Source organism: Oryzias latipes, chromosome 18 (genome assembly GCF_053564925.1).
Source record: "Oryzias latipes strain Hd-rR chromosome 18, Olatipes_Hd-rR_3.1".
Taxonomy (NCBI): domain Eukaryota; kingdom Metazoa; phylum Chordata; class Actinopteri; order Beloniformes; family Adrianichthyidae; genus Oryzias; species Oryzias latipes.
The window spans coordinates 17,885,494-17,898,258 of NC_136254.1; the positions used below are offsets into that span (position 1 = coordinate 17,885,494).

General features: G+C 43.5%; 1 protein-coding gene across 7 annotated transcripts in view; it reads left to right on the plus strand.

Moving 5' to 3' along the window:
* chd3 (chromodomain helicase DNA binding protein 3) overlaps window positions 1-12,765 on the plus strand; it is a 66,732-nt gene that overhangs the window by 15,590 nt on the left and 38,377 nt on the right. For all 7 annotated transcript variants that reach the window (XM_078936452.1, XM_078936453.1, XM_023949026.2 and 4 more), the window contains 12 exons: window positions 2,311-2,580; window positions 2,663-2,866; window positions 4,592-4,815; window positions 4,894-5,025; window positions 6,044-6,140; window positions 7,793-7,984; window positions 8,060-8,260; window positions 8,335-8,472; window positions 9,915-10,036; window positions 10,141-10,314; window positions 10,479-10,620; window positions 12,517-12,648. In XM_078936452.1, coding sequence (XP_078792578.1) covers window positions 2,311-2,580; window positions 2,663-2,866; window positions 4,592-4,815; window positions 4,894-5,025; window positions 6,044-6,140; window positions 7,793-7,984; window positions 8,060-8,260; window positions 8,335-8,472; window positions 9,915-10,036; window positions 10,141-10,314; window positions 10,479-10,620; window positions 12,517-12,648 — 2,028 coding nt within the window. The remainder of the gene's footprint in view (window positions 1-2,310; window positions 2,581-2,662; window positions 2,867-4,591; window positions 4,816-4,893; window positions 5,026-6,043; window positions 6,141-7,792; window positions 7,985-8,059; window positions 8,261-8,334; window positions 8,473-9,914; window positions 10,037-10,140; window positions 10,315-10,478; window positions 10,621-12,516; window positions 12,649-12,765) is intronic.

Genomic DNA, 12,765 nt, shown 5'->3' on the forward strand with positions numbered 1-12,765 from the left:
TTTTTCAGAATCAGAATCCGATTCCTTTTATTGTCATTTTACATGGTAATACAATGAAATTGCAGCAGCCTTGAAGTGGTGCATAAAATAAAATAAAATAAAATAAAATAAAATAAAATAGAAGTACTGTACTCACATCTCTAACAAAAAATGTACAATATATACAGAAACAGTTAAATATTAAATATGTATGGCCAAAATAGAATGGAATGAGTTGAGTTGCTATGAGCGCAGCATATAAATATTGTGTGTCATTGCACAGGGACCCGGTTATTGCACAGAAGTCAAGATATTGCACACATGTGTAGGATTCAGTAAAATAGCATTTGTAAAAAGTCAGAGTGGGGTGTAGTTGGTGGAAGTGTGAGTATTCCGTATAGTGATTGGCTGTGGAAAAAAGCTGTTCCTTAGTCTGTTCGTCCTGGTTCTGATGGACCTGTACCTTCTGCCAGAGGGCAGCAGGTCAAACAGAGGGAAAGCAGGATGGGTGGAGTCAGTGGTTATGCTAGTCACTCTGCTGAGGCAGCGTAAATGGTAGATGTCCTTCAGTGAGGGGAGAGGGCAACCGATAATCCTCTGCGCTGTCTTTACCACTCTCTGGAGGCTCTGCTTCAGTGCAGTTAGAGAACCACACTGTGATGCCGTAGGACAGGATGCTCTGGATGGTTGAGCGGTAGAAGGTTACCAGCATTTCCTGGCTCACATTGTTCTTCCTGAGCCTTCTCAGGAAGTGCAGGCGCTGCTGTGCCTTCCTGATGACAGCCATGGTGTTGTTAGACCATGTGAGGTCAGCCGAGATGGTGGTGCCCAGGAGGGGGAAGCTGTGGACCCTCTCCACATAGTTCTCGTTGATGTAGAGTCGGGGTGGATGATCTCCTTGGTCTTGGTGGTGTTCAGGATGAGGTTATTAGCCTGACACCACCTGGACAGTTTCAGGACTTCGTCTCTGTAGGCCGTCTCATCACCCCCAGAGATCAGCCCCACCACAGTAGTGTCGTCTGCAAACGTCACCATGGTGTTGCTGGTGTGGGCTGGTCTGCAGTCTGCTGTGTACAGCAGAGGACTCAGCACACATCCCTGTGGGGAGCCTGTGCTCAGCATCCGGGTGGAGGAGAAGTAGGGACCAAGTTTAACTGTCTGTGGTCTGTTTGTATGGAAGTCCTTGATCCAGGTACAGGTGAGTGGGTGGAGTCCTAGGTCAGACAGTTTGCTGATCAGAATGTCAGGAATGATCGTATTAAAGGCAGAGCTATAGTCCACAAAGAGCGCCCTGGCGTGGGTGTCTCTGTGTTCCAGGTGGTGATGAATATGGCATCCTCCGTTGATCTGTTTGCTTTGTAAGCAAACTGGTGGGGGTTGAAGGTTGGAGGAAGGTAGTCTTTTATGTGTCCTAGGAGCAGCTGGTCCAGACACTTGGTGATGACAGGTGTGAGTGCAACTGGATGGTGGTCTGTGAGGCAGGCTGTGGAGGAATTTTTGGGTATTGGAATGATGATGGATGACTTCAGGCAAGCAGGGATGATAGCCTGTGCTAGTGACAGGTTAAAGATTTTTGTGAAGACCTGGGAGAGCTGGTCGGCGCAGGCCCGCAGAACCTTCCCAGGAACTCCATCAGGTCCAGCCGCTTTCCTGGGGTTTACCCTGCTGAACATCCGTGCCACGTCCTGTGTCTGCACAGTCAGGGGTTCAGAGCTGGAAGCAGAGTGAGGACGTTCAGCTCTTCCGCTAGTGCAGCGCTGGAGTGTGCCTCGGTGCTGGTCTGTCCCCTGAAGTTGGTCAGCTGTTGTAGTCCCTGCCACACCTGCCGAGGGTTGTTTGTTGGAGAGGTGGCCCTCTATTTTTCACGCAACTTTGAATGTGATTGTTCCTCTCGAGTTCTAATATTTTTGCGTCAGACTTCTTCACAGGTTTTTTTGGCTTCATCAAACGCAAAAGGAACATAAAACATGTGGCGAAAGTTCAAGAATTAGGAAACCAAATGTTGGCTAAACTCATTCAAAGACAACACATTCCAGACGCTTTCTGGTACAACAGCAGCTCCAGGAGGCTGGGCTTTGATTATAGTGTGATAAAAATAGATAATACATAAAATCAACCAAAGGAAAAGATCTGTTGAAGCCTCTTTTCTGGTCTTTATGCCCAGCAGCTGCTCTGAAAACCTCCACTCATCTCTCAGTCACACGACTTCACCTCTGCGGTTGGTTTTAGCCAGACGGCTCAGACACTCTGCTGGTGTCCTTTCAGTTCCTGCGGTCTCTGTGTTTCACGTCTCAGGGATTTCCCGCCATGTAACATGTATGTTTCCCCCAGGAGAAAGAGGGGATCCAGTGGGAGGCAAAAGATGAAGACTTCGAGGACTTCGAGGAGGACAGTGAGGACAGGGTGATATCGGAGGTCAGCAGCGGGGTGCCGGCCGGCGGGGACGATGAGGATGACGACCACATGGAGTTCTGTCGGGTGTGCAAAGACGGCGGCGAGCTGCTGTGCTGCGACACGTGCACCTCCTCGTACCACATCCACTGCCTGAACCCGCCGCTGCCGGAGATTCCCAACGGGGAATGGCTGTGTCCGCGATGCCTGGTCAGTCTCCGTCTTTGCTGGGGCTCGTACAAACCCAAGAAGCTCCGGTTTGGTCTGACGTGGCGATTCTGTTGGGCTTCAGTCTCAGCCGATCAAAGGGCGCGTCCAGAAGATCCTGCACTGGCGGTGGGGGGAGCCGCCGTCTCCCATTCCCGTTCCACCTCCTCCCGACGCTCCACCCGATGTCCCTCCGCCTCCACCCATGAAGGGACGGCCCGAAAGGGAGTTCTTTGTCAAGCTGGTCGGACAGTCGTACTGGCACTGCACGTGGATCACAGAGCTGCAGGTGAGAGCCAGCAGGGGGCGCCGAGATCATCTTCATCTCCAAACATATCACCACAGAGCAACTAAGACATCATTATCTATATGATAATGAACTGACACAGTTTTTATGTCTGATTTAGGACATACCTGACTTTTGTATATGTTTGGGAGTTTTCAGTGTCACTTTATTCTTTTATTTTGGTAAATTATTTTGAAATTCCTCAAGTTACAGACTCAAAACAGAACTTAGATGTGTTCTGAGCATATGAAGGTTCAGGTCAAATCAACATTTTTCCTTTAAACCACCTTTGCAGGAACATAACCCTTTAGCAGACGTTAAAAAGTTAAAGAGAAACTGTCTGTAACCTCTTCTACTGTATTTTCTGCACTATAGGGTGCACCGGATTATTAGGCGCATCGTCACTGAATGGTCTATTTTGGAGCTTATGTCATAGATGAGGTACACCGGCACAACTATAAGGCACATGAAGCGAGACCAAAGGGTCAGAGATTGGTCTGTCAGTCAGTCAGACTTCACAGTAATATGCTACACGTTAGCCACAAAAGAAGCATTAGCCACATTGGAGTAGTAATACCTGTAACTCCCAACCTTGTTTGCGACGTGTAAAAAAACAGACTGATACCGCTAAAACAAACGTTACAGTGACTACGCCAACTCCCAACCTACTTAGTAACACGTTAAAAAAAAGGACGAAAACTCTACATGTTAGCCACATTAGTGTACTTACAAAAACACCAGCACTGTTACTTTTTGAAGAAAAAAAAATCAAGGCTTTCTAGTATCCCTTATAGTGTCCTTTAGAGGTTGATTGTGCTTTGCAGGCTTAATTAAAGAAAACCTTTCAATATCCGCAAAGCCTTAGTCACAACCGCCCTTACACGTGGATACGGAATGCTTGCGAGCAAAACATGGGCAAACTTGTACAGGACACGCAGGTGACCCGACCCGCACAAAATATCAAGGTCGTAGTATGCTGCAGGGGACGCATCGTAGCAAACATTTGCACAAAAACTAAGGGTAAGTAAGGGTGGAAGAAGAGTCTAATTTCCTAGAATGTCTCATTTCCTACAAAATTAGGAAGTTAGACAACCAGAGCGTAGTTTTTGTGGGGGTCCTACAGGCACTTGCGTATCCCCTGCACACCCCGTGTGTGCAGCATTCGCGCACAGTCAATAAGGAGCAAGTTTGCGCACCTTACTAAAGACTAGAGTGGTATAAGGACACCGTAGCACATGCACAATAATAATACCTTCTGTTTTCATGATGTCCCTTAAGGTGGCAGTAGGAGCCTTAAGGGAACTAAAGAGACACACCTGTGGTCTTCTAAGGATGCAGCCGCTCCTCTTTATGACCCTCTGGGGACCCAGACGACTCAGAAACCAGCAGCATCTGTACAGGTCAACCCCCTGTATGGGTGTATGTGGCTAAGGCTAATCACGAGTCATCGTGTCAGTGCATATTCTCATTTATTGCCTTGAAGTTGAGTCCAGATGCCATGACTTCATTTAGAGACGTGAGTCATCATAAAAAAAATAGGTATTTGGCCATAACAGCAACTCTGACTGCCAAGGTGGTGGAAGAGTCATAATTTGAGATTTTAGTTTAGCCACAAAAGCATCTACACTCTTTACAGTCTCAAAGTTGTGCACAAACTCCCCTCTGTGCCAAAGAATTCTGGTGGCAGAACCCCGCCCCTTGTCAAATTCCGTTTTTGTCTTTCTTCAGCTGGAGATCTTCCACTCGGTGATGTATCGGAACTACCAGAGGAAAACTGACATGGACGAGCCTCCCAGCCTGGATTACGGCTCGGGTGGGGAGGAAGAAAACAGCGTGGGAAAGAGCGAGAAAAGGAGGGCCAAAGACCCCCAGTTTGCCATCCTGGAGGACAAATACTACAAATATGGGATCAAGCCTGAATGGATGATGATTCACCGGATCATCAACCACAGGTGATCTTCTGCCCTGTGTTGTGTTCCTTGGGGTTCTTCTCTACTGCTCAGACTCTGCTGCTTTTGTCCTGCTGACAGTTTGGACAAGAAGGGAGTTTATCACTACCTGGTCAAGTGGAGAGACCTGACGTACGATCAGTGCACCTGGGAGAGAGATGACATGACTATCCCTGACTTTGCGATCTACAAGGCAAGCTACTGGAGACACAGGTAGGACTGCAGTGTTCTGGAAAAGGGGGAAGCTTCTAACTAGCAAACCGTAAGCTTTAGCTAAAACATTGAGGTGTTTTGTCTTTTTTTCTAGTACTGTTTCAAAGAATTCCTCACAGGTGTAATTGTGTGGTTGTTTCTACACACCCCACCTGTAGGATTTTGTAAAGATGGTAACAAGATAATCGAGATTTCTCTTTTCTTTCTGCTAATCTTGACCAGAACCAGACAGAAGGAGGACATAAACAGCAGTTTTGAGATCTCTGCGCTGGCTCCCACTCTGCTTTAGGATCAACTTTTAAAGCCTGTTTTCAAATTTTCTTAAGATCCCCTTAAGGTGTTTTTACCATGTTCTTGTGGCATTTTTACTGATTATGGAGGACATAAAGAATATTAACCTAATTGCATTTATGAGTTTTAGAAATGTTTTTATTGAAAAATTTTTGAATTAGGAGCAAAAAGCTTAAAAAGATCTAATTTGTGACGTCAAAAATGTTCTGGGCGGGCCACAGGCTCCATTCTGATGCATCCAGTTGCAGACAAATGGTACGTCTTTGTTTTCCTCATCCAAGCTGGAATCTGGCCCAAAACTGTACGGCTGGAAAGCTCCGATATTGCTCGCCATTTTTGTTGCTGGAGAGCATTCAAATAGAGAGCTCTCAGTTACGGGTGATGGGAAAGGGGGGCGGGGTTGGTCCGTACTGTCGGTCCATTCCACAACTTAACTTTGGTTGGGTTATCAATTTTACTGTCTCAAACTTGCCTTTTTTCAATGTCATTATTATTTAGTATCGATAATATTATCATGACAACTTCTTTTTTACTTTGACTTGTTTTAAACTCCAGTATCCAGTACCCCAGTAACTCCAGTTTATGGTTATTTCTGTCTGTTTTCATTTTAGATGGTGTCACTTTGTGATGGAGCACTGTGCTTTTTAAATAAAGTTTGATTTTGATTTCTTGCCCGATGTGAATCGGTGGAGTCTCACCAGTGCTGACGTCTGTTGGTGTTTTAAAGGGACGCAATCATGAAGGAGGATCCAGACAAACCCAGAAAGATGCGGACCAAGAGCGCCGAGGGGGAGGAGGAGTCTCCCCCGTCTCCACTTACAGATGTGAGTTTACTACCTCAGGAAAATCCCAACATTTGTGTTGCTAAACTCACTCAGGGTTTGTTTGGTCATGAAAAACCTGGAAACGTTTTGGAAATTAAAAAATTCAATTTCTTGGTCTGTGAAAAGTTTGTCAAAAAGAACCTCTTCTGTAACGTTTTGGAAAAGTCATGAAATAATAAGCATAAAAAAATTAAAACAGTTTAATGTGTCATACCAATTTAAGTTGTGGCAGAATTTCAACCTCACGTTATCAGTGATGGGAACGTATGTTTCTGTAAAGCAGGTCAAAAATATTAACAGTTTATTTTGTTCTTCCGACTTACTTTGTCCGCAAACATTACAGAGTGAAATATTGGGAAAGTATTACATTTTGACCATTATGGACTGTTTATTTATTTTTATTTGTTTGTGAGTCGACCCTGACAACAATATCGGGCACAAAGCAGCAAAGTCTGAAGGTAACTTCTGGATGCCCATGTTGTGGGTGTGGTCAATTTTGTCAACTTAGCTATTACATTTTCTGATTTTTGTCCTATAATTTTTTTCTAATTTTTGCTATTGTTTTTTCTGACTTCTTTTATAATAATTCTGATTTTTTTTCCTGATATTTACAATAATTGTTTTTCAAATTTTCGCCATATTTTTTGTTGATTTTTGTTATAATTTCTTCTGATTTGTGCTATAATTTATTCCAATTTTCACTTTAATTCTTTTTTAATTTCTGCTATTGTTTTTTCTGATTTCTGCTATAATTTTATCGGATTTTCGCTATAAATATTTGTTTTGTTCGTTTTTTCTGATTTTTCGTACAATTTTTTTACTTTTTCTCTATAATGTTTTCTGATTTTTGCTGTAAAGTTTTCTTACTTTTGCGCTCATTTTATTCTGATTTTCGCTACTTTTTTTTCTAATTTTCACTATAATTTTTTGAAATTTCGCTAAAGTTTTGTTCTGATTTTTGCTATAATTTTTTTAATTTTCGCTTTTGATTTTTCTGATTTCAGCTAAAATTTGATCCGACTTTCACTATAAAGATTTCTTATTTTCACTATAATTTTTTACATTTTCCACTTTGTTTTTTGCTATGTTTTCTATTTTTGGCTTTAATTTTTTTCTGATTTTCTCTAAAGGTTTTTCTGACTTGTGCTATAATTTGTTATCTTTTTAATTTTATTATTATTATTATTAGTATTTGCTATAATTTTTTCTAACGTTCGTAATAAAAGTTTTTTGTTGTATTTTGATCTTTAGTAGTGCCACAACATCACAAAGTTAAATGAAAATACTTTAAAATGAGGCTTTTTACAGCAAATTTCAGGGTTGATTAGGTCATGATTAATTAATTGCACAAAAAGATTATTTGCATGACGGCACTATTGTCAATATTTGCCTTGGTTTAAATTAGGGGCGCAGCCTATAGTGGTATGACTGAAATGTGTTTTTTTTTTCCTTTTTCATTGAAAGGTGTGAATTCAGTGAGAAGTTATGGAAAACCATTGCTAAAAATGTGCATGAACTCTGCAAACTGTTTGAAGTTGAGCTCCAAATCAAGAGCAGGAAGTTAATTTTTCCAAAAGTGTTTTTGTTGTTGATTGTGAAGCTGTCAAATACCGTCGGCGGGGCAGTGATTTTCATGTCCTTTGGTGCTCCAGCCCACCATAAAGTACGAGGAGCAGCCGGACTTTGTGACGGCGACGGGCGGCACGCTGCACATGTACCAGCTGGAGGGGCTGAACTGGCTCCGGTTCTCCTGGGCGCAGGGCACCGACACCATCCTGGCAGATGAGATGGGCCTGGGCAAAACCATACAGACTATAGTCTTCCTCTATTCTCTGTTCAAAGAGGTACTCCCCCCTCCCTGCTTTGTCACATCAAGGAGACTTTGAGGGACACACAGTGACATCATCTGGTCTCACCAGGGTCACACTAAGGGTCCCTTTCTGGTCAGCGCTCCACTCTCCACCATCATCAACTGGGAGAGGGAGTTTGAGATGTGGGCGCCCGACTTCTATGTGGTGACGTACACGGGAGACAAGGACAGCCGAGCCATCATCCGAGAGAACGAGTTCTCCTTTGACGACACGGCGGTGAAAGGAGGAAAGAAGGCCTTCAAACTGAGGGTAGGGACGCAGCTTTGCTCCATGCAGAAGAAATAGACCAACGTCTGCTTCATATTTGATCTCTCTTTCTGTAGCGAGAGGCTCCGATCAAATTCCACGTGCTGCTAACCTCCTACGAGCTGGTGACCATCGACCAGACGGCGCTCAAGTCCATAGAATGGGCCTGCCTTGTTGTGGATGAGGCCCACCGCCTGAAAAATAACCAATCAAAGGTACTGATGGTGTTTTATATCAAACACTGGTGTTAAAGTGTTACTTGACTTTCTATTGAAGTCTATGGGATTTTAGCTGCTTGGAGCCAGCGAGTACTTCCTGTTTGGAATGCGAGGGGGGAGGGGTCACTCAGTCCAGTTCTTCATATACAGTCAATGGTAGCTATGCATAAATGGTGTACACTTTTATAGCCTTTTTCTACGTTACTCAAAGGCCCAAAGCGCTTTAAGTCACAGACCCATTCACAGATGGTGGCTCCGCTGCCGAACACTGGCGCCTACCTTCCACCAGAGGCAAGGTGGGGTGCAGTGTCTTGCCCAGGGGCACTCCGACACACAAGAAGGCAATCCTCCAATCAATCAGAGGTTGACCGCCCTAGATACAAATAAAAAACTTGCTACACATACCAGCTACCTAGCTATACGTTCATAGCTGGCTATACATACAGTACCAGGCCATGCACATGCGTATAGCTACCAGGTGACACACGTGTATAGGTGTAAATGTGGCCTTTTTAACAAGGGAGTCAACAAAAAGCCTTGTCCTCTCTGACACCAGCCTCTAGTGGCCATTTGAGGGACAGCAGCATTTGGTACCTCCAGGCTGGCTTCACTGTCACGAGCTGAATGTGTGGGGTTAAAGGAGTCTTAAATGAATGACTGCTGTTGAAATGAGCGGTATGTTTTTCCAACATAAATATTCAATCAGTGGCTAAGTTCTTACTGAACTCAGCTCTTCTTTTGTTAACTATGGGTCACATTTCTAGAGCACAGCGCAGCGGTTGGATCGGTCTTTAACCCAGGAACAAAAACCAGGTTTGACACACTTAAGCTAAGAATCACCGTAGTTTAGAACAGCTTAAAATTAAAACCCCATTTTTCTTCATTCAACTTTGTGTTTTTCTTATCCATTCACTTTAATAGTTTATTTTCAGCTGCATCCTTCCAAAAACAAGCCCCTCTGAGGTTGGGGGTGAAATCCTATCTGGTACAGTTAAATGCCATCGTCTTCAGGCAAGATACGCATAGAGGCTCCATGTGTGAGCAAGAACAACTCATTAACACTTAATTCCTTGATTTTGCTTCTAAAACTTTTACAAATATTTTACATTTCTAAAAAGCTAATGTAAAATCGTGTTTTTGTACTATATTTCATAAAGTAAAACGGCACTAAAATGATACGAAACTGCATTAAATCATGTTATTTTATTCAGATAGTCCACCGAATGATTCTGTTTCCCTCTTTTTGTCTGTCATCTGTTGTTCTGCTGTGAAGATACGTATGTTTTTATGTTTATTTTTGGTTTTTTTTTCTCACTACTTCTGGATATTTTTAGAAAAAAGTTTGTTTGTGAAGAAATACTTTTGAAAAAGAGCTTTGGGAGTTGTTGAGATTTAAGCTTGTTTTTATTTTATGTTTGTTTTTGGGTTTTTTTGTGCAGTTTTTCAGGCGTTTAAATGACTACAAGATTGACTACAAGCTGCTGCTGACCGGGACGCCGCTGCAGAACAACCTGGAGGAGCTCTTCCACCTGCTGAACTTCCTCACGCCCAACCGCTTTAAGTATGCCTTCCAGAAAAGTGCACACATATTGAACCTTTTTTTTCTATTGTTGGGATGTATTTTGCAAGAACAGGTCGTGACCCTCAAACGCCTCTCCTCCGCAGTAACCTTGAAGGCTTCCTGGAAGAGTTTGCTGACATCTCCAAAGAGGACCAGATCAAAAAGCTCCACGATCTGCTGGGGCCTCACATGCTGCGGAGGCTGAAGGCCGACGTCTTCAAGAACATGCCCGCCAAGACGGAGCTGATCGTCCGAGTGGAGCTGAGCCCCATGCAGAAGTAAGATGCAGACCAACACCCCTTGTGCTATCTTGTGGGGTCATCGGGACCCCACAAGATAGCACAAGGGACACACAACTTAAGTCAGACATTTTTGTCGACTGTGACGTTCATGTGAGTTGTTGAAGCACATATATGATTTTTTTTTTCTTCTTTAAATCCAGAAAGTACTACAAGCTGATTCTAACCAAGAACTTTGAGGCTCTGAACTCCAAAGGTGGAGGAAACCAAGTGTCCCTCCTCAACATCATGATGGATCTGAAGAAGTGCTGCAACCACCCCTACCTCTTCCCCGTCGCCTCCATGGTGAGCAGACAGCATCCAGTATCCAGCAGAGGGATTCATACAGATCATATCATAGGGGAGTGCTTTCAGAGGAAATATCAGAGGATCAAGTTTGAGCTGCTTTGAGTTAGTCATCATTTTGGCTCAACAGTCCCATCTTGTGGTCAGAATTGGTAGAACCACAGATTTAGATTTTAAACTGTAAATGGTTCCTTATGGCGGAATACAGTTGTTGTTTTTTGCAATATGAGATGAAAGAAACTTAAGATGACATTTTCATTTAATGTCAAACCCGTGATTGTTTTTTAATCATTTTTCTCTGGGATCTTAAAACTTATAATATTTTGTAGTCGTTCCCCCTCTTTAAAGACCCGTTCCATTCATCTTTTGATCTATTTTCAAAGTGTTCCTAGTGGTCTTTTAATAGTGATTATGCGGTTTTTGGCCAAAATCCAAACACCTTTATCGTTTCTAGTGTTTGCAGAGCGGCAGTATTTCGTTCACCTCTGAGTTGTGGGCGGGACCGTTGGAGCGACCTCGCCTCCCCTTCCCCTCCTTGTTGTTGAGAACTCATAGCAGGGAGCTTGTGGCCCGCCCACATATTTTCAAAAATACACTTTGTCAAACAGCGTTTTTTCATCTGCTCCTGATTCCCAACAATTTGACTGAAGAAATTCTCAGAAATGCAATTTTAAGGTGAATTTTTTTTTATATATGAGCAAAATATCATAAGAACAGGTTAAAAACACAAATAGCAACATTTTCATCAGAGCAGTTCTTTAAAAGCTCTGCATGTATGCAGATATTTTGCTTGTGATCCGTCAGGAGCTGCGGTGACGTGTGCAAAATGTCTTTGATCGGATCAAAGATCAGATTAGAATTGAACTGTTTACACCGGCCCAGAAAAACTTTATTCGATTATAACAAACGTTTACAAACGCCACACTTTAAATAATTTTAACGTGCGCAGAACCATCTAAACTACCGGAAACGACTGTAGAAGAAGAAATGGTGAGTTCAATTGTAAAAGCTGCGGCATAGACTGACATGAACTTCTAAACATGTTTTTATTATGATTATTTGGTGCTTGTTACCTCATAATTTTTCTTAGTCCGTGCAGCCAGGGCCTTTTTTTCTTGACGGAACAGAGCTGGAAGAAGGGTTAGGGTTAGGCTAATACATGTCAACAACAACATTTAGCCATGGATGCACCTAAAATCCGTGCAGGCTATGCCGCAATGTGCATCTTGGCTGAATGTAAATATGTTGCAATAACTTCAGCATTTAGTTTGTCTGGACACGACTGGGAACATGAATTCAAAGGATTGTTGACATGGTTTCTCAGGACTGCGCCAAGCGGCATTTCTGCTTTGAAAAGCCGCCTCCGTTAGCTCCCACACCGCCCCAAAGTCGCCCCTTACAACGGAGACACGGCAGCTCGCTCACACAATGCTCCTCCGGATGGCAAACATGAAGCTACGAGTCCGGCTGCTCTGCTTAGAGACTCGCTTGGAGCAGCCGGCTGGTCCTGTTTGCGCTCCAGAACCTTCTCTGGAGCGCCACACAGTCCAAGCATGACACAAAGCCTCCGCAGTAGTGACCCACGAATCGGATTGAACTGTTTACATGCACCAGGATTGGATCAACAATCGGCATAACCCACCTATGTCGATCGGAAAAAGAAATTATGATCTGATTGAGTGTAATCGGGGCAGAATATGCCGTGTTTACATGACGCAATTACTTTTGTCCTTGTAAATGTAGTTAGTGATGCATCCTTTTTGTTTCCAGTTTCTTTTTTTTGCAGTTTTGATCTTGCTGACTTTTTTGCGTCTCATAGATCTCAACGTAATCCAGTCATGTCTCCATTGTCGCTGACCACAGATTCATCCCCCAGTGTCCATCTATTCTTTGCAGGAAGCTCAGAAAACCCCCAGCGGTGCTTACGAGGGGTCGGCCCTCACCAAGGCGTCTGGAAAACTGATGCTGCTGCAGAAAATGCTGAGGAAACTGAAGGAGCAGGGGCACCGAGTGCTGGTCTTCTCACAAGTAAGTACTCGCGTCAAAAAGCTCCCACAGGTAAACCCAGACAGATTTAACGCCTTTAACAACAGAAGTGAGACCTAAAATTCACGAGCTGTTTGACATATCTGAACTCTTTGACAG